Source organism: Pavona decussata, unplaced genomic scaffold (genome assembly GCF_977016875.1).
Source record: "Pavona decussata unplaced genomic scaffold, jaPavDecu1.1 SCAFFOLD_50, whole genome shotgun sequence".
In the NCBI taxonomy this organism is placed as follows: Eukaryota; Metazoa; Cnidaria; class Anthozoa; order Scleractinia; family Agariciidae; genus Pavona; species Pavona decussata.
In genome coordinates this window covers 1,134,423-1,161,937 of record NW_028145472.1, presented here as the reverse complement: position 1 = coordinate 1,161,937, position 27,515 = coordinate 1,134,423, and the positions used below count along the sequence as shown (strand labels likewise).

Sequence of the window (27,515 nt, the reverse complement as noted above, 5' to 3'; positions counted from 1 at the left end):
TATATATTGCATTTTGTGGTACTTATAATTCTGGAGCCCACTTCCTGTTCCTTTACAGATCCTGTTTTATTCCAGTAATCCCACCCTCTCTACTCCCCGGTACCTGCCACCCCCCCCCCCCCCCCCACTCAAAATCTTTGTTGAGTGGTATAGCGTGTCAGTCAAGGGCACACAACTGTAATTTGCAATTTTTTAATGATGTACAGTCATGTTCAGTGAAACCTCTATTGACTGCCAGTCTGAGTCAATCATCACCATGATTCTGCTCACCATTGATCCATTCACCGTTTTTATATTCATTTGTTTCATTGAAACCAAAGTCTCCATTTTGCATGGTCACCTCTGGTGAAAGGTTCATGACTGAATAATTCTTAGGCGTCAAGTTGTTTAGAAAGAGAGGAGATGTCTGCTCAGGTGACCTCAAGTTCTCTTAGCCATCTGCTGTTCCCAATATAAGATGGCATATATGCACTGTAGGAACAACTGGGAAACTAATTAAATTCACTGAAACAAGAAACCATTTTATGCAGTAAAAAAATAATCCTCCTCCCACACCCCCCCCCCCCCCCAAAAAAAAAAAAAAAAAAGAAAAAAAAATGATTTAATATTGTAGTGTGCATTTGATTTGCCTTATTCTTGATCAGTTCAGTAAGAATGTACACAATGATCACCAAAATATCCTCATTTTATAAGAGATTTTTTTAAGTTAGTAACCAGAATATAAAGTGTGTCTTGAATATGATTTTGTGCGAGCACAAGTTTGCAGATATATCTTTCCAAGTACAGGTATAGCGACAATTAGCAATCTAGACTGAGGCTATTCTATTTACTCTTATTGGAATAATTGGTTCATCGAATGCAACCTAATTTCTACAACAACTGTGGGATGAAAATCATCACTGAAAATCCCCTGCAGTTTGGGAACAATAATTATTGTTGGGAGAGTTGCTAACGACTTCTTGTCCTTCAGTGTAGGTCAAAGAATGCGTCACTATACTCGCCACGTTTACATAACTCGAATTCAGAAACGTAGTGTTTTATACTGTTATGTTTATTATCGCACACACAGGTGATCTTTATTCTAACTCTAACCTTCAAAACAAGAATGACCTGTTTGAGTACAAGTTTAACACTGGCCAGTGGACTGAGTGGCGCATGGAGGGAAGGTACTGTATCAGCTGATAAGACTGCGGATAACACACTCAATAAATTAGACTTGAAGTATTTATAATAATACTGTTTTTTTGCTTAAACGGGTTGGTGTCAAAATTTGATTTCTATATAATTTATATTTCTCATTATCGCCTGACAAAAATAGTCTGTTCTTGACTTTTATTGATCGTCTAATGCCTTTAGCTAACGAATCCCTTTTTTTTTTTGGCGTCACTTGTTTGTTTACTACTTATTTAACTTTTATTTTAGTCAATTCAGTTGTAAACACCAAATGTATTTGTATTTAGTTTAGTATAAACATACCTACCCGCCTCGACTGGCTTCAGCTATTTGCGGGTAGGTATATAAACACCTTGTAACTGTCTATTTTTAATGAAGTGTGTTGTTGTTGTTGTTGTCTGATAGTCTTTGAAACATTGTGTGCTTCAGTCAGCTTGAATAGAACAATTTTGTGTTGCACAAAAGACCAAATATTCACATACGTATTAGGGACAGTAGGATAACAGGATAATAGAAGGAAGGTGTTGGAATTGAAGACTGCAGATACATCTGTAACATTAGGGAACGGAACGACGACGGCAACACCAACAAAAGCGTCAATTTAATATATAACTCCATGTAACTTCAACTACTTCGCGATTATTCCAACTGGTTCAAATTGTATAATGTGGCCGAGCAATCCAGCAACTAAATTGGTAGAAATGGCGTTGAAATTAAGAGAGACAAATAATTAAAAAAAAAAAGCCTTTTTGTGTTCACGTTTTCAACATAAACTTGAATTTGGTCATTTCACGTTGTTGTCTTGCACAGGACAGCTAAGAAATGTACCAGAATTTAAAACGCTCGTGTAGAGCGATTGTTTCTCCTTTAGTTATTAAATCTTTTCTTTTGTGGCGTTCTTTTGCCGTCGCTGTCGTTGTTGCTTAAAGTTCTGTTAGCAAATCAGAAAAAGATGCATGAGCATGCTGTTCACGCATATCCTTTTTAATAAGGATGTAGTGCTTGTATTGAATGTTTTTATTTTTGTTTTAAATGCAGATTGCCTCCTGCAAGATCTGCTCATGGAGCAGCAATCTATAAGAACAACTTGTGGATTTTTGCTGGTTATGATGGCAACAAAAGGTACAATTAACAGTTGCTTTGAAAAATCCTAAAATGTAATTTTTCTGGATAGTTTTTCTGTTTAATTCTAAAGGCAACAAATATATCTTTTGCAGATTGGATGATCTTTGGACAATTTGCTTGACAGATCCAAATCCTCGATGGCAAGAGGTACAGTCTGTTTGCTTTTTTGTAAGCAACTGACAAAACATGATTGCAACACAGTCAAGTAACTTTTGTGAGTAGAGTGTCTCCAGGGGTCCCTTGTGGTTAGACAGTTTCTTGGAAATTTTCTCAAGGCCTTTTCGATACAATGTTATCAACTGGTAAAATGATGCATACTCGATTTGTAGTCTGGCGCTATAAGATCATATTCGATCCTTTACATTGGAACATCATAGAATGCTAAGACATTCCTCTATCCTACCATACTATAGGTTTTCTTCTTCTCTTTCCTTGTCAAGTTCTGTAGAATTAAGACATCTACATGTATACCAGTACGTATTTTGCAGTTAGAAGAAGCTGGCAGATTAGTTTTGAAGTGTGACATCCAAAGGTTCATTTCGGTAGATACATGTATCTGTTCGGATCGCCTTAATTACCCCATAATTCAGTGTTAGTCGTTTAAGAAAATCTACTTATTTCTTTGGCAATATGTCAGCACAAAATTTCGAAGACTAATTCGTTGTAAGGGGCAATGCGAAAAAAAGGTCAGCTAGCATTTTCTCCAAACCAACAACAGCTCGTAAATTTGGGGGAATGAGATGCCATTTTGTAAAACGTTGTGCGGCTTAAATTTTCAGCAAAAGCATTCGAAAAGATCAATCTGTATTAGCTTACACAAATATGCCCTTTAAATAGCGCAAAACGTTCTACAGGAAACACAGGGGACAATAATATAAGTTTTTAGCATAAACGTTCTCGTTGGGTGCTCCTGAATACGTGGTGCATGTAATCTGTATATCTGTATGTACGTTGCAAGTGTAATGCCTTGGGCCTGTTTTCAAGACTTCTTCCTTACACGCATTTCTCCAAATGAGAGACTTCATCTCGTATCCAACAAGCGCTAGTGGAATGATTCTTTTATTAAAAACAGCCACGAAAGCTCGCCAAATCTTAGTGATCTTTATTTAGTGATATTTCCTCTTTCCCCCTCTTACCCTATTTGTGGGGCATGGTATAATGTCTCATATGCCATGGCCGCTAAACCACTCAAAACTCTGGAACTGCGTTATCTAATGAGTCAACTGAGCTGTAAAACCCCTGGTAAAACCGGCGGGATTGAACTAGTAGTCACTCAAACCAATCATAACAAAAAACCCTTGAAAAATGAAACTGAAAGCAACTAGGCATGTCATGTGAGTGGCTCTGAGTGCTCCCTCCCTTGAAATGAAATAATGTGGATTCAAGCAGTTCGTGGTAAGTGGAACGTGATGACTCGAATAACTGAACGGCTATCATTGTGAGGATGCTTAAATTAGTTCTGGTATAAATTTTAAAGCAATAACAGAGCATAGTAGAGTAAAATGAAAGGAAAAACCCAGTTTATCACTTTTTTTTTTTTATTTCAATTGATGCTTAATTCAAAGTCACTGGAAAACATAGCTTAAGTCTCCTGTAGCTCAGTGGTAGAGCATCCGAACTAGAAATCGGAAGGTCTTGGGATCGACTCCAGTTGGGAGAACTTGGAATTTCGTTCAGCTAGTTTTCACTAGCGACGCAAGCACAGGCGCGAGCACAAGTATAAGAATGCATAAGCACAAGCACAAGAAAACGAAAAAATTTGATCCTTGTGCTTGTGCTTATGCTTGCGTCGAGGCCGTTTTCCCGGTGAAATAATCATTCTTATGCTTGCGGTTGTACTTGCGTCTGTGCTTACGTCGCTAGTGAAAACCAGGCTTTACCAAGCATGCCTGTGTTACGGACAGACGAAATAAATCTACCATGCTAAACGTTATTTTCAGGTTCAACAGTCGGGAGACAGACCACCAACATGTTGTAACTTTCCTGTGGCTGTGGTTAAGGACAGTATGTTTGTATTTTCCGGTCAGAGTGGAACAAAGATCACGAATGACATGTTTGAATTCAATTTTTTGGAGCAAAGGTAAATCTTTTTAACTTCAGTAAATCCTTCAGTGCGTTTGCACAACTTGGAATTCTCAAATAAAGCCTACAATGTTACACTAGGTATTTTTTTTCCCCTGGCAAATTGCCTCGCAATTCTACTGCGTTACAAGTTGCACGAAAAATTGCCTAGGCCTGGTTCATACGTCGAATTGCTGTGGTTATGTGTCGCATGAACTAGAACTCTAGTTTAGCTCGTTTAACGCAGACTCCGTAAAAACGTTGCGAGGCATACACTTCAGGGTATGTTACACTAGGCAACGTTTCGTGGGACTTGTTTTGCCATGGCGCAACAAACACTTGCGAGTCAAGTTGCGGGATAAAAAATTGTTTTTTAAAATAAATAAATGAATAAAAACCCTGTAGTTCATGCACGCATTGCTTGCCTGTAATTTCCCTGTACTAATTTACAGGTTTTAATCAAAAGGGATTTGCTGAAGCAAATACATTTAAAAATTACAGAGATATTTAGGGCTCGACGTTTCAGAGTAATCTTGACTCCAGTATCAAGAGAAAATCAGTTTATGAACGTGGATATTTAAATAGGTTAGAGCTGAAAATTGACATACTGATGGATGGTTAACTAACAGGTGGACCCGTATACCGTCAGCCCATTTGTTGCGTGGTTCTCCTGCGCCTCCTCAGCGGCGGTACGGTCACAGTATGGTGGCGTTTGATCGCTACTTGTACGTTTTCGGTGGAGTGGCTGATAACACTTTGCCCTCGGATCTCTACAGGTATGTGAGTATAGGTTAAACGGTCGTGGAATTTAAAATTTGCATTGCAGGCCTGATAATGGCGTCATGACGACACCGAAACGTTGTTCGTTTTTATCGTTTATTTTCACTTGCCTGGGCCTGGAGAAGTCATAGACATTAGAACAAACTGTTTAGGTCATGGAAAAGTCATGAAATTTCATTTTTCCCCAAAAAATTGTTTTTAGCTGATGGTTGGCAAGTAAAGAAATTTAGGAAACTTTGTGCCGAGCAACAAAATGTGGGTTATAACAGCTGTCAGTTTTGAGGTCATGGCATTACTAAAATTAGATTAAAAGTCATGGATTTATCATCAGTTTCAATCGCCAGCGCAATTTAAGGGCGCTTGAGTCTTCGATCTGTACACATTGCTGTTTCAAGATGCCTGCATACCTTGAATCAAGAGTCAGAGTACCAGTTTGTTGTTTTAAAGGTCCCTAGTCAGCCTCCGCCATTTTCGATGCCATCGAAATTATTGATATTGCATGGTGAAGCGAAATCTTATTGCTTTACTGTTAGTTGTGTTCCTGAAAGTATGTTTCATTATCTTTAGTAGTTTCACAGTGATTTCATTCATTTCGACATGCTCCGAATAAAATCTAATAGCCAAACTGTCGTATATAAACAAAAACAAAGGCCAGTGTGGCTGATTAGGGACCTTTAATGGTGTTTGGTTGGTATGGATTGTCTGTGCTTAACAATCCTTCTAAGACACAAATAAGTTGATGGACTAGATGTCAAAACGTGATCTAAGGGTAACAAAAACCTGAAGAGTTGATACATGTAAAATGGCCGACCCATAGAGATTCAAAGCTGACGCTTCGAGCGCTGTACCTTCGTCAGCGCAGATCCACACCCTTCGTCAGAGCGAATCCAGTCTCATGCGAACAGCTTATCCTTTTACACAACTGTCATTCCATATCAAATGTCTAACTTTTTCTGTGCTTGGCAAGGTTTTCACTTGATGACAAATCATGGGAGGTTGTGCAACCAGCATCAGATAGTGAGGTAATTAACCATTTAATAATGTATTCAGTGTAAAATACTTACAAACAAATTACAAAATTAAAATGTACTGTTGAAGAACAATTTATAATGGAGCAGGGATTGTGTAGTGGTGAGAGCACTTGCCTCACACCAGTGTGGCCCAGGTTCGATTCCCGGACTCGGCGTCATATGTGGGTTGAGTTTGTTGTTGGGTCTCGTCCTTGCTCCGAGAGGTTTTTCTCCGGATACTCCCGTTATCCGCTCTCCTCAAAAACCAACATTTCCAGATTCCAGTTCGATTCTGGAATCTAAGGACTACAGGTTTGTCAGTCGTAACAGACTGTTAAGTGTCATCCTCGTCAAACCAAGTCGGTCACGTTCACTTATGTTAGTGAAGTCGTGTATTGGAATTCACTTTTTCGGAGATAAAGCTGAATTGACAGCACAACTTGAGAAGCATTCGCATCTATCTCAGAAGCTTCCTCGGCAAATGATTGTCAGTCATTGGAAGACGACAACCAGATCTGGAGTTGCGATCTTCCTCCTGCGAAAGCTTCAACTTGTTCTGTCAATTTTATCTCCCAATTCCGGATTTGGAACATGCCGTTTGCACTTGCGTTTTACGGTCTACCGACCATTTTCGTTTTTCTGGGAGCGTATACACATATGAACAAAATACCGCCCACTGACCGGACAACTTGAGAAGTATTCTCAGGTAACGTTTACTCAGGACTCTTGAACCCCAGATTCGTGTTTTTAGTTTCTGGGCCACAGGCATAGATGACCTATCGAATAAAACCAGGGTATGCGTCGTAATATACGGGCAAAAATATGAGGTCCGCACCACTTTTACAATCGGTGGTTCAGATCATGAACCTAAAAACGTATTATTGTCGACTTGGGCTAATTTCTAAGAAAATTTCAAGTTCTCTTAAATGCTCTTTAAAAATAAAGGTTTAACATAGGTTTCGTTTAAATATTGCCCCTTTAAGTGGGAAAGTGATTTGAAACGTTAAGTTTTTAAAGTTTATAAGATCGCTAAAAGTGAATTGAAGAAGGACATTTTTTTTATATATATCTTAGATTCCTTCAGGGCGGCTGTTCCACGACGCAGATGTTATCAACAACGAGATGTACATATTCGGTGGAACGGTTGATAACAATGTGCGAAGCAGTGAGCTTTACAGATTTCAGGTAATTGAGTCCAAAGAACAATCAACTCCGAGTTTATCCTTGTGCTCACAGACAGCAACGTTAATTCAATAACATAATCAAGAAATAAGCAGTTTTTAAGGCAGTTTGTCGCATCTTGTTGTTGCTGCATGAACTAGAGTGGTTTTTGAATTGATTTGAATGAATTCACACCTCTGGCCAATCACAGCAAACGCGTTTTGCAGGATGAATCAATCAAAACTCGAAGCAGCGCCATGTGTAGCAGGCGTTAAGCGCGGGAAAACGCGTCCGACATAATTGGCTGTAGTTTGACTTCTAATTGGAAGAGAAAGTGGCACAAATTTTAAACCAATCGCAGAGCGAAGATCGAAAACCGCTCTGTGAGCAAACGGCAGTAGGCAGAATTTGAATTATGAGGCTGACGCATGTTGTCCCATCACTCTCTCCCGCAGCTGGCTAGTTATCCTCGCTGTACTCTCAGAAGTGACTTTGGTCGTTTACTGGACAGCAACCAGTTTTGCGACATGGTGTTCTTGGTTGGTGAGGTGAGTGAAAGGGTAGAACTTCCATGGGAAAAAAAAAAATCTCACTTGATATCATGGGGGAAGGGCTTAAGTCAGGTGATCCCCAAATTTCTGGCCTCTATCTTTACATGTAAAGCGCTTTTACAGTGCGACTTTAACCGCGGTCAAAATAAATAAAAATCCGTTAAGATAAGGTTTTTAAGATTATTAGTTCTTGTGCGTCCCTGATTTTACTTAATCGTTTAACGTTGAAAACTTTTTAGTAAGTCATAAATGATTAAGTAAAGTCAGAATCACGAAAAATAATCGTCTTTGTGCTCTCGAAGTAAAAACCCTCTCTTTAACGGACGTTTTTCTTTTTTCACGTTTGACCGCGGTCAAAAATACAAAATACCCCACGAATCGAGAATTTTGTCGCGTGACATACGCTTAGTTTACGTCTTCGCTTCCTTTTTTTGCAAATATGGTAAGCCGGAAAAAAGTGAAGCGAAGACGAAAATCAAGTGTGTCACGTGACAAAATCGGGAGTATTTTGCAGGGTTGTTACTAGAATGGATACTCCAAAACAAGATTGGACACCCGATGATATTTATACAACAGAAATCTTATGATTTTTACACGACAGAAATCTTATTTCAAACGGTAAAGTAAGTTTAAAAAAATCAAATGAATGTACACCTCGAACCCGGGTCATTTTACTTCATATCTACCGTCTACATCCACTACCCCAAAGTGGGCTAGCTGACGAAAATGGTCTCCTTTTTTTTCTTCTTATTTCAGAGAGTTAGCCATGACAGCAAATGACAGCTAACCGTTTTTAATGCAGTGCTTAGGTCTAAATAGTGTAGATCAGTGCTAAACCCTCAAAACGCTAAATGAAGCTCACTTCTGTCAGTTCTCTGCCAAACAAATGAGCTTCTGTTGACTTCTGTTCTCATCAGGGCTAGCACGATTAAGAATACTACATTGTGTGAACACCATAAGGTGTCAAGCCTTGTGTTGGAGTATCCATTCTTGGAACAACCCATCTTCGCCGCTGTTCGCCATTTTGAATATCGCGAAGAGGGGCGAGGTTGGCGTCCATAGAACAATCAGTATTTCAAAAATGTTCACGGTTTTCGCACAAGCACTGTAAATACTAAAATAGAGGCATGACGTTTGAGCTCAGGCGGAAGCGTGCTGGTGTAGTGCAGTCACGTTGTTTCCTTAGGCAAGAAGTCTTGCTCGGCCTCCACAGTCTCTCTTCATCTAGGTGCATACAAGGTTATCGGCGGCATATTGCTGGGCACGATGGACAAGCATCCTATCCAGTATTTTTTATATAAATTGGCTTCGTTGTTCTTTAACTCTCAAGTTATTTTAGGAAGCCAATAACTTTCTTTAACTCGTGAATGCGCGCATGCGCAATGAACGAGTTATAGCGATGGTGCAGTTTCACTTGGTTGGTTGGTTGACTTTCGGGCGGGCATGCGCAGTGAATGAGTTTTAAATTCAATTAGTGGAAAAACACGCGAAAATTTTTTTGTTCACGGCGTATCAGGATATTCTTATTCAATCTGTAGAGAATAATTTTACGATCATTTAGTGCAAGAATGGAAATTTTGCGTTAAATCTGAGCAAAGTTATAAGTTTTTTCAGTTTTTCAGAAAGTCTGGGGTCGTAAACTCAGTTAGTGAAAAAAAAAAAAACCGAATAATTTTTTTTCACGACGAATCTTAATAATCGTATTCAATCTGTAGAGAATAATTTGACAATCATTTTAGTGTAAGAATGGAGATTTTTCGTTGAATCTGAGCAAAGTTACAGGTTTTTTCGCTTTTTCAACAAAATGCGGTGTCTTTTCAAAATAATTTAATTAAGTTAAAAAAAAGGAAATTTTTTCGCGACGCATCAGAATAATTTTATTCAGCCTGAAGAGAATAATTTGACAATCATTTTAGTGCAAGAATGAAGATTTTTCGTTGAATCTGAGCAAAGTTGTAGGTTTTTTCATTTTTCCACAAAGTGCGGTGTCTTAAATTCAATTAGTGAAGTGTCAGCATGAACTTTGAATAACAAAACACGTGAATTTTTTTTTAATCGGCGCATCAGAATACCCTTATTCAATGAGGAGGGAATAAGTTTACAATCATTTTTATAGTACAAGAATGGTTATTTCTCGTTACATAATCGGGCAAAGATATAATTTCTTTTAGCTTCAAGGTAGTCCGTAGCCGTCTTAATTTCAATTACTGATGTGTTATCTGCATTCACGAGTTCGCCCACATTAGCCTTTAATTCTATTTCATTGTACGTTTTATGTCATTTCAGCTGCAGTGCTCTGTAGGGGTAGAATAAAATTGTTGTTGTTGTTGTTGTTGTTGTTGTTGTTGGAGTAGTTTGGTGATACTTTTAGTTGTTATTTAAGGCCGTATGGACCTTCTGTGACCCGTGTACAGCTTAACGCGACTTTCTGGGACACTCTAGTTTGCAGTTTTCTTTTCATTTTTGACATCGCTTTTTACTTCTTTCCTCTGTTGTAAACATTGGAGAGGGGTTGGAAGGGGAGGGAAAATATGTCGTGACTGCTACAGAAACCTCACTTACTCTCTTTTCAGGAAGGGACTCGGTTCCCGGCTCATGCGGCCTTTGTGGCGGCCAGGTCGCCTTGGTTAAGAACACAGCTGCTCCGAGCGAGAGAAAGACTACAGGTGCGACAATTCTACTTCTGTTGTTATGTTCACTAGTATTTGGCTCACACTCATGCATGTAAGATACCAATAATCCTTTCTTTGTACTAAGTAGTATTAAGGCTAATTTACACTTACCGATTTGAATATGAATATATGAAACATCGTATATTGAACTACGGATAAGAGATTAAAGAGAAGAAAGATCTTCGCACTGAGTACGCAACTTAAGCAGTTGCGAAAAGAAAGCCTGAAAAAAAATTCAGGCTTGAACGGGATTCGAACCCATGACCTCTGCGATCCCGTGGCAGTGCTCTACCAACTGAGCTATCAAGCCAACTGGGAGGTGGTCATATTGAGAGTTCGCAATATACCCGTGAAGGATGAATAAATGAATATGAAAATATGAAACATAATATTGAACTGCGGATGAAAGATTAAAAAGAAGAAAGATCCTCGCAGTTAGTACACAACTGCTTAAGTTGCGTACCAACTGCGAGGATCTTTCTTCTATTTAAACTTACCTATTTATTTGCCCGATTAGTAGGTTAAGTCGCATGGATCAACTTACCGATTGCAATTTGTCGGCCGATTTCTTTCTCTGCTGGTGTAGTGTGGTGTGATAATTGGCCTGATTCCAAAACTCTGTAGCACTGCCACAGCTTTATATATATCGAGCCAATTTTCGTCCACTCATCATTTTCTTTGTCAAATCAGCCCGACTAATCGGTATGTGTAAATTATTCTTAATATGTGTTGATTCTTCACTCTTTCTGTGATGAAACTTTTTGTTTTTTTCAAAGTATGAAACTTGCATTGTGAATCAGCTGTAACAGTCTGCACAATAAACGGTCTCTCCTTCCCTCAAATCAATGGATCCATTCTTACACAAAGGCCTCACAAGTACTCTTTAAACAGCCTTCCAACCAAATTTTGTGACCATAAAGTTTCATCATTGTCAAAACCAAGGCAATCTCTCCTTTATCTAACAAAATGCAACGATAAATAGTTTAAAATATTTTTTACTGCCTTTAGACATCAAGTCGAGAAAGACAACATGAACAAGAGGAAGATAAACTGGAAGTGAGGCTGCCTGAAGTTGAGGTCCAGTCTTTCGCAGTCACGTTGCGGTACATGTATACAGACTGTATATTTCCCTTGGTAAAAGGTAAGAAGTGACCTAAAATAAACCACAGACTGACTCATTTATACAGTCACGGTTTATATCAAAAAGGAAGAGTTTTGTAAATTTTACAAAGTACCTAGAGGCGAATCATAGTCAAGGAAATGGTTGTGTAAATTTTACAAGCTTTAAAGACCATAAGAGAACTGCCAAAATTCCCGAGTTCGGAACAATATCCTCCATGTACTTTTGGTAGTAAGTTCTAACGTTTCATGGGATAGGAAATGAAACTTGCCTTACGCACAAGAGAACCAATTATAAAATATTCGTAGTCAACGAAACACGGATCAACGAAGCGATCAACGCCGGGAACCATAGTCAAATTGAGCCCCAGTGCGTCAGGGGCGATGTGTTTTTGATCACGGCACGATTTCAAACATTTCAGATTGTCTGGTTCACACACCAAACTACAAGGTCTTAAGCCGCCGTTACACGTTGAAACTTTTAGCTGAAACTTGTGTGCAACGGCAGACGAGACCAGTTTCACGAAGTGGTGTTACACGGTGAAACTCTTGTTTTTTCACCAGTGCCACCGTTGCGAGCCGTTGCAGAAGTAGAAAGCGGTTCTACTTTTCGTGAAACTTGTCTCGCAACGGGAGTTCGAAAAAGTTTCACGAAACCGACCGTGTTACACGGTGCAACGCCTGTTGAAACTTGTTTCGCAGCGCCGTTGCACACAAGTTTCAGCTAAAAATTTCAACGTGTAACGGCGGCTTTAAAGACGTTTAGACTAGGAACCCCCACCCGCCCACCCCACCACCCCCACCAAGGGGAAGTAAATAAAAATTAAAAAGACTCGGGACCCCAAAGCTCCATAACTCAGTACTCAGTTCTTTTGTTAGGGCTCCAGGCAACGAAAGACTCAGTTGTTTTCGGAATCCACGGTAATTCTGGAGCCCTCAATATCCCTCCTTTGGGACCCTGAAATTATCTTGCATTGTACTTGGTGTTAGTGAATTTTCACGTGAACTTCATGTTTTCAAGACCACCCGGAACGCAAGCCAAGGTGTGACAGCTTTACTTAAAACTGAGGCAAAACTGCAATGAGAATTTTTTTCTTATTATTATTACTTATAAATCCAATAAGGCGGAGTGTAAAACTGAAACGGGGAAAATTGTTTTTACCGTCCGCAAAATCCGATCGAAAAATAAAACAGTGGTTCTAGTCAGCAAAACTGTTCTTATTGTGAAAAAAATTCACGAGAGTTTTAAAAAAGCCAAGTATCCGAGATTTTGCTTTCTGTGGATTAACTACGTGGATTAATTGTGTGGGGAAGTTAAAGTGTATATGAGAAAGTGTTTTTTTTTTATTTCTTTACTTTTTGTTCCTTATCAAATCTTCAGGTTGTTCTTGTATGAAAATAAATAGAAAGAAAGAAATCCTTATTAATTTTTTTGTCATTGCGTTTGAGGCGTATAAAATTGTGACATTTCACTTCCGGTTGGGTAAAATACCATGGAAGATCAATTTGTCATACGACTAACATAAACATTTGATCAAGCAAATAAAAAAAAACAATCCGGCATATACACTTTAAATGTCACATGGTAACCATCGTTGAATTACAAAAATACAAGGAAAGAATTGGTAAGAACCATTAAAGAAATTCACACAACGCAGTGTATTATTTACTGCTACCTGTCTTTTATTTGCATATTTCCCGTTTACTCCTTACACCTTTCAAGCTTTAACAATTAAAAGCCTGTTTTGATTGTCAAAATTTACTTCCACTTGGTTATTATCAGCTAAAATTCAGATTCTAACCCTTTTTGGATTAAGCGATCATTCAGTTCGCAGTCGGAATCTTCCAAGCACTTTAAAGTGAAAAACAAAAAATGAAAATTAGCTCTTTTTAAGCCTGTGGGGGTGGTACTTCTTCCACGTAGATCCGGGACACTGATTTCCATCCCGTGTAAGCGTCAGCTGATTGCACACCAGCACAACCTCCGACCCAGAAGCCCACACGCACAGTGCCCTTGTGGACTTTCTCGCAGACTCCTTCGATTTGCCTCACTCGGTGTAAATCCTTTCTGTGGCTATTCCCCTGAACCATGTACACTACACCATCAATGGCTGCTGGAGCTGAACACTCTGCACCATTGAAGGTGAAATACCATCGTCTGCAGCACCCATGGCAGTTGTAGATGCGAAGAGTTCCACTCCAGAAGACACGCAGCCCTGATTTGTCTGACATCTTCTTGAAAACACATTCCTTCAAAAATGAGGAAGATTATCAATCAACAACAGGACTGAAGTGGAAACCATCAGCTTTCATATAAAGATATTATTACTATGCAGTCTAAAACGTTTAAATGCATCCGTGCAATACAACTTCATAGGGCGGCCAGCGTAACCTAAACTAGGTCAGACCGGATACTAGTATCGTTAGTATTCAAGGAAACATTATTACGTTGCTTTTAGCTTTAGATTTAATATGAAGCTGAAAACTCAGCATTTACCTTAATCAATCCAGAGTCCCTTCCATCATCCAGATTCTTAAAAACGCACTGTTTCCAGTTACGCACAAAAGACCCTAGAGCTCCTTTGGGGCCTGGGGGACCTTGAATTCCACGAGCACCTGTATCACCCTTGTTTCCACGTGACCCTGGTGGGCCAGAGGATCCTTGTGGTCCCTTGGGGCCAGGAGGTCCATGGTTACCACGACCGCCTGATTTTCCTTTTTTTCCAGTAGGACCCGGTGGTCCAGGGGGTCCTTGAGCACCTTTAAGGCCTGAAGTACCTCGTCTTCCCCTAGGGCCTTCATCGCCCTTGTTTCCTCGAGGGCCCATAGGTCCTTCAGATCCGTGATTGCCGGGTGATCCCGCGGCACCTGCTGGTCCCGCGGGTCCAGGGCTTCCTGGGATACCTGGAATTCCTGGTGCGCAGAAACATGTGCTGTGACCACAAGACCCATATGATGACGTTTGTTGAGGAGTGCACTGAATAAATAAGTTAAAAATTCTCCTTTAGTTTACTTGAGCTGAGTTCTGAATATTGTTATGTACATATTTTGATTGGTTTCTTAATTGCGTTTTCAATGAGTTTTATTTTTAAACTTTTTAATTGTATTTTAAATGTTGTTCACTGGAACAATTTCAAGTAGCTGATTATAATTGTTAAATGCAATTTGAAGTGAAGTGTAACCAGTTACTCATTTCGTTTCGAATCCTATTTTGTTTGGTGGGCAGCAGCAAGGGAGCTGACTGTTGTGAATTTGTACCTAGAGTCTGTTCATCAAACTCACCTTGTTGTCACGTGGTTTGCTGCTGCTGCTGTTGTCATTCGCAGAACACAAGGTGATCAGCAGTAAGAGCAGTACACACAGCATGATGGTCAGCGGTATATTCAGGCAGCGTTTTGACATCATTCAATCTGTGAATATTGAATTCTCGAACTCAGTTTTATTCACCACGCAAAAAGAAATAAAAAATCTACAAATGAACAAAATCCGAGGACTGCAAGGAGCCCAAACGGAAAAGTGATGAGGCTTTGATATTGAGCTTCCTTGTTACAATAATTAAAGTGCCCATAACGGAATTTTTTTTATTTTCTTATCTGAATCTTTACATCACGCGAAGAACTTCCGCGAAAAAATTTTTCGATTTGAATGAAACGCGAATTTTTTATGAATTTTACAAATCTTTAAAATCCTATTTTATTGCGGTCCACCCGCCCCGCTGATGAGAATGCCGACGGGCTCATAATCGGGCCAGGTGACATAGTGTGTGACGTACATTCAGGAACTCTCGAGTCTATGCACTCACTTGACCTTCAGTAAAGTACATTCGCGGCAGAAAGAAAATCGTCAGATTCACCGGTAGGAAAGAAAAAATTAGCTCCAAATAAGTATATCCCATGGCAGAAAACTTATCTGACACGGAAAGTGAGCAAACCGCTGAAGAAAGCAGCTAGGACGAATTTGAAAGCGTCGAAGTCGAGGCGATAGATGGCGTCCACGAAACAAGTAATACGTGTGAAGATGATGATACACTCGAACCGTACGCGGACGAGCCAATAGCAGACGAAGAATGGCTAAAAAGATATCGCAAGGAACAAGAGGAGAAGCGACGACTCGAGGAAGATTTAACGAAACGCTTGGAGAATAGAGTGCGTGTTAGTGGATGGTAAAGTTCTCACCTTGCATTTTGAGTACGCGCTCTTCATTATTATCTGTCAAAATTAAACTATGGCCAAGTACTCACATACATTCGAACGAATTATTTTCCATGTAGGTGTACTTGTGGTAACTGTAGCCGTGATCTGCCAGCAAATATCAGCGAGTACTACTGCTGCAAGGAACTCGAAGGCAAGTGGGAAGCCGGCGCTGACTAGCGACATTGTTCTCGCGGAACTACAGGAAGGACACCGCGTTGAACTGTGATAATAATAGCTTGTCTCGTTCTCTGAAATTTCGGCCAAAAATTTAATTGTAGGATGGAATTTGTTAGCTTGTTCATAAAGTTTATGAAATCCATTGTATCTTTTAGGCGCATACGTCTTGCGAAATGTTCGAAGTCTAACAAGAGTTGGCGTCTGATGTAAATATATATTCGCGTCTGTCACCGGTGTCGGGACAAATTTGAGCCCTTTAGGAATATTAAACGCTAACAGGCTGTCGCTAAGTTGTTGGTTTGAAAAATTCTTTATGAATCATATTTTCTCGTGCTTTTCTCTTTGTGTCTCAATCCGTTTTTAGCCAATTTTTTTCTGCGTTCTTTGCGCTTATTTGTTTTGTGCCCTTTTTCTATTTTGAACCCCCGTTGTGGTGGTTAGGTTTTCAGAGATAACGCTGTTATACTTTTCAGCATTTTTATTGTTTGCAGAATTCTGCAACACATGTGTGTACAATATTTGTTTGACCTCGTTGAATTCTTGCTGCAGTTTATCTACCTTATCTTGGTTTACAATGTTTTCTGTGTTCGCCGAGTGCGACTGTTCTCGCATCGATCTATTTACATCAGTGGTAGCATTAGTGCTAGTATTTTTTGAGAGCTTGGTCTCAACGAAACTTCGCGGATCTCACGATCTATGAGAATATATACCAAAACAATTCCGCCATATGTTATAAAACTTGCGACTGAGTTAACAGTGAGGTCAAACTATAAATCTCAGAAGGTCACAACGCTTAGAATGTCACAAGCGGGTGTGAATATTCAGTATCCAAAGCGGCTTACCATTCGCTTTTCCCCGCTCCTCTTCGAAGGTGGCTCTTTGTCTTCGTCTTCCTTTCGCTTAGCATGTTTTGAAGGATAAACACAAACGCCGATATCATCCTACTTCAGTTCACGTTTTAAGTTTAAACCTGAATTCATCAGCCTTGTGAAATCCTCGTCATTGAAGTGCATCGAGCACAAGGACGAGGTCTTTCCAGGCGCGCGTCCACATCTTCCTCCGCTCCAGCATAAAATCGATCCATTTCTTTCGCCTCCTCAGTCTTTGCGGGCATGTGGTGCCAAAGAAAGGAATCCTGTGCATGCTTATTCCATTCGCTTCGTCTTTGATGTTTCCACATCTCGCTGCAACACATCTTTCCGGCATTTTCGAGAAACATGCAGAAATACCGCGACTTGTTTTCACTAAGATCCAGAGAAAGGCTGAAGTCACGTGTTCCTGAATCTACGTCCAGCTCTTGCTAAACCGAGAGGAGACTAATGCGAATGGTGGGCCAAAATGGCGGCAAATTTGAACGTCTTATAAAATTCATAAAAAATTCGCGTTTTATGCAAATCGAAAAAATTTTTCACTGAAGTTCTTAGGGTGATGTTTAGATTCAGATAAGAAAATAAAATAAATTCCGATATGGGCACTTTAAGGTAATTAACAGAGAAACCAACTGACCACATAACCGTTGCTAGTAAGTCGTCGAATTCTTGGGTTTATTAGATGATAACTGTTAAGTATTATCCATTGTCACTAAGTTTGATCATGAAGATATAAAGTGGCTGAAGCGTTATTCCTCCTATTTTTTATTGGTAATTTAATTTCTGTTATCATACTTAAGTTAAACTCATTACGGGATGTTCCTCCATTTTAGCGACCTAAGCATTTTCATAAAAAACGACTACTGTAATTCAAGTACTTGTTTAATTTAAATTTTGTTAAAGAAGTTAAATGTATTTTGCTATAAAATCTTCAAATTAATTGCACAAGAACTCAGTTTAATTCTATTAAGACAAGGCTGAAATCTATAGTTCTTTTACCTACCAATCTTCCTTGTGCAGCTTCAACCATCTGAAGGAAAACTGATTCACCTCTTACTATTACAGAAGCTTTTATCCTTTTTGTTTGTTGACTAGTAAGTAAAAAACTTGTTTCAGACACGTTTTGAAGCTGACAACATGTTGGGTGCCAAGATAAGCCAAGCTCTCCTATTGGTTAAATGATTTTTGTTGACTAGAAAGTAACACGTTTCAAAGCTCATAACATGTTGGGATCCAAAATAAGCTGTGCACTTCTATTGGTTAAATCATCTCTATTGACTTGAAAGTAAACAGTTGTCCCAGACACGTTTTAAAGCACATAACATGTTGGGTTCCAAGATTAGCTGAGCACTCCTATTGGTTAAATCACATCTGTATCAACCAATAACCTTTGTTTAGATAACTAACAAGTTGAAGCAAGTTTAGATGACTCAGCCAATGATGTGCCCGCTTTTGTTTGATCTGCCTTGTTTTGCGTTGTATTTTGGGAAGTTTAACACCTTGAAAACTTGTTTGACAACTTGTATAAAACTGTACAAACATCCATAATGTTTGATAGACAATTGAACAAAATGGCTGATGTGGCAATAAGTTTCGGATTTGTTTTTAATTAAAATGTTGCATACTGAAATCCGTTTCCAGTTAAGTCAGCTGTGAAACAAAATAATGCACTTGCGATTTTCTTTCTGTTAAATGTAAAGTCGCGTACTAAACTCTTTACACGGCTCTCAATAAATATAATTTCAATTCACTTCTTTTACTCGGCTGTTGGGAAACAAACGTTGAGTATGTTTGACACGTCAGATCCAGATTATTCGAAATCCTACTTGTGCAGTTCTGAATGCTTTTATGATACAAGATACAATCTATATAAGAAGTCTACATATAATTATTAACAAATAGCTAAATCAGCAACTAAATTTACGTATTCCTGTTGGAAGTTTAAAGCACAAGGGTGGATTAAAATTGCACGTAAAAGTACTTTTTTGTTACCAGAATCAATATTATCATGATTGTTTCAAAGAGGTAAAGTTTCTGATTGAAGTTTTCCTAAAATTAATCGCGGTGTAACCTGAAAATCACAGTTTTGTAATGACTTGTTGCTTTTCGCAGGTTTTGCTTAACCGAGTGCTGTTAAATTATGATAACATATTGGAGTAATTTGTAACATGTTTTTTCAGTTTGGTTAGCAGCCATTTTATTTCATCGGGGTCGGCGATTGACATGAATAAGGACAAACTACAGAGTGTTTCGTGCCTGAAAAACTGCCGCCACTGAATTAACCGAACAAAAGTTTGTCCTCTATCGATAAGAGCTGAAATGATAGCTTTAAGCAAGTATGGTAACGTCTCTCGACTCATTTTACGACATCAAATGGAGCACCGCACATCATGAAAACTAGAACATGCATGGAGTAAGTTGGTTTCTGAAGGTCACGAAACAGCCGAAAGAAAAACTAATTTCTTTACTGTTTAAGGCGCAAAGCAAAATTCAGCGTGAAAGGGTTACTATTCTAGTAAACATCAAAATCGTCTACCTTTGAAGTAATTCAGCACTGAGCCGGGTTGTCTCCACGAGAACAAGAAATCTGAAATAGAGGAATAGAAAAAAAGAGTTAGAATTTACATCAAAAAGAGCGACGAAATCCTTTACAAATAACCTTCAACAAAACTGCCGAGAACTTACAGTGTCGGATTCGTCAGTCCTTCCTTGTCACTTTTGAGAAGGTTTTAGTTGACGAAGCTCTATTTTGTTTTGTGTAATTAGCTTCTCGTCAAAACAAGTTCTTCCAAACCTTTGTTTAAAATTTTAACTTCAAAACACTCTTACCCCCCCCCCCCACCCCCCAGTTTGTTTGGTCCTGATTCGCCCAATAGGAGGGCATCTTCTGTGATGCTGTGCCACAATATACTTCCCAAGTTGGCGTGACTCACTGTTTCTTTTTAAGAAAAGAAAAAAGGAAAAGCCAAATAGTTTTAAACTGCTTAAATAAAATATCTGTCGATTGAGATTAGAGTAATCGGTGAGATATCCTTGTTTCCCTACGTCCGGAAACTGAACTTCGAGAGGTCATTTGTATTAGGGCTTCCCCCCAGAGGAGGTATTCTCGCAGCCTAACTGTATATCCTTCCCAACAATGGCCAATTTTTCCAATGCACAAAAATACAAAGTTGCAATACTCTCACTGTCAAAAGGCTTCCCTTACCCTTATCATTTTACCTTACGGTTTCACATCAGTTGCATATTTTCTCAAAAAGTGGAACAGTTTAGCTCCATTTTATTTCTTTGTCTTTTGAATCACGGCTTTTGCAATAATTGTGTTCTGTCTTCAAGTACTCAGTTTTTCTTGACTAATAAAGAGTCAAATTTCCGTGTAATGGGTAATTAAGGTCGTGTTGTGGCTGGTGTTGGCTTCGGTATGTTGACATATGTTTGAATTTTTCAATCGACGTTTCACTCTGTTTAATAAAACGATTGAACACAATGTATTACTGTGAATAATATTCAGCTGCGTCAATCGGTAAGGGAAGCGACTAAGAGTATTTCAAACACATTATCAGAATTTTCAAACTAATTTAAGGTTATAGCGATTGGCGACAAAGAACATAGATGAAGATTGCTTGACGCCTCATTGCAAACGATTGTTAACTATAAAATTTCCTGTTTATTTGGTTAGTTTAAGAATAACTGCGTTAATTAAGAACCCTTTGCTTGGTTTCGACCTGCTAAAAGACTGTTTACAAAAGCTAATTGTGATGCATAAAAAGCCTATTTGTGTTTACTAAGTTTGAAACGCGAGCATGGCTAACTTTTATTTTGTACATTGTTTTATCTTACTGAGATAGAATTTCTTTTGAATCAAGCATGTAGCGATGTAAAAATGCTTGGTTTCGAGGTAATTTACAAAAACCTTATTGTGACTCTAGCTTCCAAAGAGTGTTTACTAAATTTGAAACGCCAACATGGCTAACAGTTTCATTGTATATCGTTTATTGATTCGTCTTTTTGAGATCGAATTTCTTTTTTTTTTTTTTTTTTTTTTTTTTTTTTTTTTTATTTATTAATTATTGAAAACATTACTTACAAATACAAAATAAAGCATGCTAACTTTACGAGATAAATATATACAAGGTAAGTTACAAGATAACGTTTAAAGCTTACCCTGGTTACATGCTGACTTTCAGATACTAACACATACACACATTTACATATAAATACACACTGCACGTGAAGTTTGAAACCAAAATTATTTACAAGTCTTTACACAGCATTCTTCACGAACAGAGGAACACGTGCATACAAATTACATAGGGGCCCAGGATTTAACAAATTGTTCTAATTTATTATTTGCTACTGCTAATGTTCGCATAACAGAGATTTTGTTTTTCAGGCGTAAAAGAAAGCTTTCAAAGTTTAAAATGCCATTGCAAACACTAGTGCTAAAAATGTGGTACTTGGCAATAACGAGGGCGTAATTGAGCGCTGACCAGTTGTTTGATTTTTGGTGCCAACCATACAGAATCACACTTTCAGAGAGTTTTATGTGTTCTTGGTATGTTTTGTGCCACCATCGCGTAAAGAGGTTCCAAAACGTGTAGGAAATGTTACAGGTAAACAGCATGTGCAACAATGATTGACTTTCGTAGCTGCATAGCGGGCAACTGTCACTGTCCTTTATACCAGCACGAAACAAACTGGACTGCGTAGGTAGGATGTTATGAATAATTTTGAATTGAAAGATTATAAGCTTTGGTTCATGCAAGATTCGGAAGGGGAGCATATAGACGTTTTGGATGTTTTCTTTGGTGAAGCCGTAATTTAAAATTTTACTCTCACTGGTTGGAATCAAATAGGATTTGCTAAGTAAAATCGAATATGCAATTTTAGTAGACGAAAGTGAGAGAGATTGTACCTTTGAAGAGACTGTGTTGCGGAGTTTTACTTTCCATATCTTTGGGATGGCTTGCAGTATACCGTAAAATGTAGTGAAGGGAACTTCAAGGTTAAGTTTTGCTTTGAGCTCAGTTAGTGATAGAAAATTTAAGTCTTCAGCTAGTAAATCTTTGATACAAATAATTCCTTTATTGACCCAGGAGTTGTAGAAAATTGGTTTTCCATCTACTAGGATGTCACGATTATTCCAGATTATTTGCTTCTCCGCTGATACTTCATGGTTTGTTACAAGTTTAAAGCTTTGCCAGTAACTCAAGATAGTACGGTAGAATTCGGGGAGGTTTTGTAAATCGAATAGTTTGATATCGTATTGGCACTTGATGAAAAACGTAAGACCGCCATACTGGTTTAGAGCGTATTCTGGGACTATTTTCCATGAAGCGTCACAATTTTCTATAATTCTTTTAACCCAGGCTATTTTTAGTGATCGTTCCATCATTTCAAAATCGACCATCCTTAAACCACCGCATTTTTTCTCAGCAATAATAGTTTTTCTTTTAATTTTAGCTGGTTTGTTATCCCAGATGAAGTTAAAAATAATTTTGTTGATTTTTTCTATAAGACCTTTCGGTATAGACAATAAGGAAGCATTGTAAATTAGTTTCGATAAGCCTAATGTTTTAACAATATTTATTTTGCCCATTAAGGTGAGCTTTCTTTGTTTCCAGTTGTTCAGGGTTTTTTCCAATGTGGTTATCTTCTCCTCAAAGTTAAGTACATTCGCGCGTTCAAGATCATAGGAGAAGTAAACTCCAAGGGCGAGAACAGGCTCATGTGGCCATTTAAATCCGAAAGGTTTTTCTGTGCGGTTTTTCCAGGCACCCAACCACATGGCTTCGGTTTTTTCTGTGTTAATTTGCAATCCGCTGACTTGTTTGAATTCGTCTAAAAGTTTCAGTAGTCTTAGAATTGAGTCGCAATCACTCACCAGTACTGTGGTGTCGTCTGCATATTGTGTAATTTTTATTTCTTTTTGGTCTACATTGATGCCTTTGATATCTGTATCATTTTTAACGGCCCTGGCGAACAGCTCGATTCCAATAACGAAAAGGAGACCCGACAAAGGGCACCCTTGTCTAACACCTCGTTCGAGAAGAAAGAAGTCGGATGCATGTCCGTTATGTAGGACGCAACTGGACACTTGGTGGTAAAGTACTTGAAACCAATTTAACATGTCAGGCCCAAAATTCAACGCTTGTAAGGCGGCAGACAGGTAGTTCCATTCTATTGTGTCGAAACCTTTTCGAAAATCCAGAAAAATTGCAATACCGGGCTTTTTAGAATGCTCAGTAAAAAACATTATGTCATTTATTAATCTAACATTTTCACCAATAAAGCGGTCTTTGACGTAACCAGTTTGGTCAGGGTTTATGATTGTGGGCAGCACTTTCTCCAACCTTTTCGCAAGAGTTTTTGTCAAGATTTTATAGTCTACATTGAGCAGTGAGATAGGCCTTAAGTTATCAAGCAAAGTTTTATCTTTGTTCTTCTTAGGAATTAACGAAATAATCCCTCGTCTTTGGCTGATAGAGAGGGTACCCGATCGGAAGGCATGGTTAAAACTGGAAACCATCTCAGTGCCCAGTTCGGGCCAGAAAAATTTATAAAACTCCGCAGAGAAGCCATCGGTACCAGGAGATTTAGCATTTTTAAACTCTTTCAGTGCATTTAAACATTCGTTTACTGAAACAAGCCCTTCGCAAAGTTTTTGTTCTTCTTTTTTCAGAGGAGCTATGTTTCTGGATGCAAAAAAGGTGGATTCAGAGAGATCATGCTCGTTTGTGTTTTGTGACTTGTAAAGAGATTTATAAAACGTTTTTTCTTCCTCTAATATTTCAAACTGGTCGGTAGTATATTTATCGTCGCCCACCTTTAGTTTTGTAACTGTTTTCCTTACATGATTTCGTTTTTCTAGATTGAGAAAGTATCGAGTATTGCGTTCACCTTTTTCTTGCCACCGAGCTTTACTTCTAATGATTGCTCCTTTTGTTTTTTGTCGCATAATCATTTGTAGGCGTAATTTAGTAGCATAGAGCTCGTTAAGAAGTTGTTTATTGTTAGGATTTGTTTCAGATTTTTGCAACAGCTCGTTTACTTTATTTTGCAGCAAGCGTTCTTCGTTTTTTCTCTTTTTGGCTTTGAGTTTAGAGTATTTGATTGTGAAACCGCGGATCTCCATTTTAATTAGGTCCCATTTTAATCCCAAATCATCGATGTCAAAGTACTTGTTTTTGAAGAGGATTATGTTTTCGCGTAATTTATTGATGTATACTTCATCTTCAAGCAAGGAACTGTTGAATTTCCAGAACCCAGGACCTTTGTGTTGCTTAAGCTCTTTAGATCTAAGATGGAGTGTAATAGCAGAATGGTCTGACTCGGGCGCATTTAAAATACTACAAGACTGCACATCATTAATGAGGTCTTTCGAAATAAGAAAGAAGTCCAAGCGGCATTGAATTTTGAAGGATTTGTTTCTCCACGTGAATCGATCTGTGTACGGATTAAGGTTGCGCCAAATGTCTGTTAAATTATATAGGTTGGATAAACGCTCGATTTCTTTAATTACGAGGGTTTTCTTCGAAACCGGGTTTCCACCTTTTTTATCTCTGCTTGACAAAGCGCAATTAAAGTCACCGGCAATTACAACGTTTTCTTGCGCAAATTCTTCAAGGTGGTGATTAAGCTCTTTGAAGAAAGCCACTTGTTGGCTGGTATCGTTTGGAGCATAAATGTTTACAAGTATAAGATGTGTCTCATCGATGACTAAATCCAGAATTAAAAACCTACCATTTTTATCAGAAATGCTCGCATTTACTTTAAAGTCCAATCTAGGATTAATTAGTGTCATTACACCTTTGCTATGTGAAGTGCCGTGGCTGAAAAAGGCTTTTCCACCCCATTCGGCTTCCCAGATATGCGCGTAATTTTTGGAGCTGTACGTTTCTTGTAAAAATGCGAATTGAAGTTTCTGGTTGTGTAACCATCTGAAAATCGAACGTCTTTTGATTGACTTATTCAGCCCTCTCACATTTAAAGATAGGAATTTAACATCAAGATCAAGGTGCGAATCCATTGTAAGTATTACTGAAAGGTATGCATGGGCATGAAACTTTGAAAGCTTTCCTTTTGAACAGGTATAAAATAGGCGAAATTAGCATAATCTGATGTGAAAACAGGCAAAAAACAGGCAGAAACAAGGGCACAGAACAGCGACGATAAAAATAAATACACAAACAAACACATGGGTAATTGTATGACCGACCTTACAGTGAATACTGAGAAATAGCCAACGGATCAGGCTTTGAACTCCTATTTTTTCTAAACTTATTGGGTAAATCAGATAGAGGCAACTTTAAAGTCTATTGGAATGTTTGAGATGTCATAAGCGTTATCATCAATAAAGAGCTTTCTGTTTATTACCTTTGCATCTCGGCCTTTCTTCTTTGCAGCGAACATAGCTTGTATTAAGGTTTTCCTTTCTTGTTGAATTGCGCGCGCAAAGTCTTGAGTGATGTAAGCATCAGAGTATCTGTATGACGACTTTAATCGGTTTTTGACCGAGAAAACTGTGTCCCTGTCTTCTCTTACTACAAATCTTGCGATTATTGGCCTTGGGCGAGAGGGAGTTGTACCATCATCTCGTGTGTGAGGTTTGCCCACGCGGTGAACAGCATGGAATCTGATGTCTTCAGGGTCGATATTGAGGTCGTTTTCAATTATGTCGTACACGATGTCTGAGCAGTTTTCGTTTTGACTCTCAGGGATATTCATGAAACGGAGGTTTTCTTTTCTGGTGTAGTTCTCAAGTGCAATGAGGTTCTCTTGAGTTTCCTTTAAGGAAGGTGTGAGTTTATCGTTTTCGGCTTTTACTTTGATCAGCTCAGATTTCAGCCGTAGTATCTCTGATGCTTGCTCATCCAACATCTTTTGGTGGGAACCTTTCGAGTCTTTAAAGGCTTTGGATTCTTGCTGAAGATCTTCGATGAAGCCCCAAGCGCTGTTGAGGGATTTTTCAAATTCCTTCAGCGAATTCTTGACGCCATTGATTTCTTCTTTGAACTCGTGTGTTAATTGAGCGATCTGCGAGTGGAGATTTGAAAAATTATCTTCCATTCTAGATTCCATGGAGTTTAGCTTGTCGAGGAGCTGCTTTAGAGAGATTGGTGAGTCGCTTTCTCGGTCGCTTTCCATATCGTCACTCTTGTGCTTGTTTCTTTTAGGGGAAGGCTTCGAACACGAACTGCTTGAACTGGATCGTTCAACACGCTTAGACATCAAAGTAAGCAATGGAATTGCAACGGTTGTTTGTAAGCTTCGGAAAATGTTGTTAGAAAGACGTTGGTCTTACTTTACGATCACAAAATTTTTTAAATCTTTTTAAATCAAACATGAGCGATGTAAAAATGTTTGGTTCGAGCTGATACAATTGTTCGCTTCAAAAGCAGTGAAAGTACTAGCATGGCTATCAGTTTTAGTTTTATATCAATTCGTCTTATTGAGTACGAGTTTCTTTTTAAATTAAACATGTAGCGATGCAAAACGTTGTTCCTTGTGAAATTATCTAGACGGGTCGTTTTAACGTAAAAGCTCCACCTAAAACCAAACCTGACCTATAAGATAATGAGATTTATACCAACACCGATTTTATTTTATGCAAGTAAATTAGTCCATAAAGATTTAAGCTTAAACTTAGCCTTATGCTGTCAGTAATTAACATTAGAGAAGCTCTTAAATATGTCTTAGTGAATACATGTTTAAAATATTTTACCTTACAATGGCCCTTACAGTACTTTCTCGACTGCATGGCTCGGCGGAACGAAAGTGTCAATCTAAAAAGAAAGAAATTAAAGAAGTTGTTAGACACGATACACTAACAGGCAAAAAATCCAAAATCTGAGCCAGGGCACCCTAAAATGATTCGTTTCGTTGCAATATAATTGCTTCAGATATTTCGATTCGAATTGTGGTGAGAAACATGGCCTGGAATTTTCCAACTGATGGGAAAATTGCGGCCCTCTATTTTAGCCGGATCAAAATGACATTTCTAGGGCGCCAACGGAAACAAAAGAAAGACAGACGCCATGTAGAAAAGATTTTTAAATTAAATATTCAGCCTACGGGGCGGCATCCATGCAAATCAAACTGTTTCCCCAAATATTCCTGAAAGTCCTCAAATCATATGGAAATACAAAGAAAACATGTCAAGCCTTCCACTTCAATCCTCTCCTTTGGTACCAGTGAGGAAAACAGAATTCAAAACTGTGCTGTCACATTCTCCAAGCAATCGTTCGAAGCTCAAGTGAAGCATGTGACTTTTCTGTTTTGTTTTCTTTGCATATAATGAGGCTCTCGTTAGATCAAGTTTTTGAGAGAACAAATATTTAAAAATTCTTCCAGATCAGAGTCATTCTAACGAGAAATATTTTTGGCTAGAACGATTTGTTTAAAGTCTTCAAAATGTCCAATGGGATGTCTTCTTAAGTTTTAGGTTTGTCTAAATTTAGATGGAATTCTGAGAAAACCATAGCGAGTAGCTAAAGAAATGTCAAATTTCAGCAAATCGAAACCAATTGGGGTCAAACCATGTCAGTTGAACCTGTACTGTGTTCATCAAATTATTTCAATACAATAAGCAAATTAAATTCCACTTTGTTTTACTTGTCACAGTAGC

At 38.5% G+C, this 27,515-nt stretch overlaps 2 protein-coding genes and 1 non-coding gene across 5 annotated transcripts in view; 1 reads left to right on the top strand and 2 right to left on the bottom strand.

The window, feature by feature from the left end:
• The window catches only part of LOC146481438 (leucine-zipper-like transcriptional regulator 1), a 42,116-nt gene that overhangs the window by 4,106 nt on the left and 10,495 nt on the right, over positions 1–27,515 (top strand). For both annotated transcript variants that reach the window (XM_085108491.1, XM_085108490.1), the window contains exons 6-15: positions 1,070–1,166; positions 2,212–2,295; positions 2,391–2,445; positions 4,239–4,378; positions 4,989–5,135; positions 6,107–6,161; positions 7,224–7,334; positions 7,766–7,858; positions 10,435–10,527; positions 11,542–11,674. In XM_085108491.1, coding sequence (XP_084964617.1) covers positions 1,070–1,166; positions 2,212–2,295; positions 2,391–2,445; positions 4,239–4,378; positions 4,989–5,135; positions 6,107–6,161; positions 7,224–7,334; positions 7,766–7,858; positions 10,435–10,527; positions 11,542–11,674 — 1,008 coding nt within the window. The remainder of the gene's footprint in view (positions 1–1,069; positions 1,167–2,211; positions 2,296–2,390; positions 2,446–4,238; positions 4,379–4,988; positions 5,136–6,106; positions 6,162–7,223; positions 7,335–7,765; positions 7,859–10,434; positions 10,528–11,541; positions 11,675–27,515) is intronic.
• Trnap-ggg (transfer RNA proline (anticodon GGG)) lies at positions 10,771–10,843 on the bottom strand. Its single transcript has one exon. It is a non-coding gene; the product is annotated as a tRNA-Pro (tRNA).
• LOC146481439 (uncharacterized) lies at positions 13,471–27,287 on the bottom strand. Of its 2 annotated transcripts, XM_085108512.1 has the most exons (5): positions 26,613–27,287; positions 19,428–19,478; positions 14,935–15,062; positions 14,150–14,629; positions 13,471–13,902 (listed from the first exon to the last, which is right to left on the bottom strand). In XM_085108512.1, the coding sequence occupies exons 3-5, from the start codon at positions 15,055–15,057 to the stop codon at positions 13,543–13,545; spliced, it is 963 nt and encodes a 320-aa protein (XP_084964638.1). In that variant the 5' UTR covers positions 15,058–15,062; positions 19,428–19,478; positions 26,613–27,287; the 3' UTR covers positions 13,471–13,542. The 2 variants fall into 2 exon arrangements, with proteins under 2 accessions (XP_084964638.1, XP_084964639.1); XM_085108513.1 differs by lacking the exons at positions 19,428–19,478; positions 26,613–27,287 and adding an exon at positions 17,895–18,219.

Bases quoted from the DNA above. Each gene is read 5' to 3' on its own strand.
- LOC146481439 (XM_085108512.1), bottom strand. From the start codon at position 15,057: ATGATGTCAAAACGCTGCCTGAATATACCGCTGACCATCATGCTGTGT. The intron at 14,630-14,934 runs GTGAGTTTGATG...TTATTTATTCAG, and splicing joins GCAAACCACGTGACAACAAG to TGCACTCCTCAACAAACGTC. The intron at 13,903-14,149 runs GTAAATGCTGAG...TCATTTTTGAAG, and splicing joins GGGACTCTGGATTGATTAAG to GAATGTGTTTTCAAGAAGAT.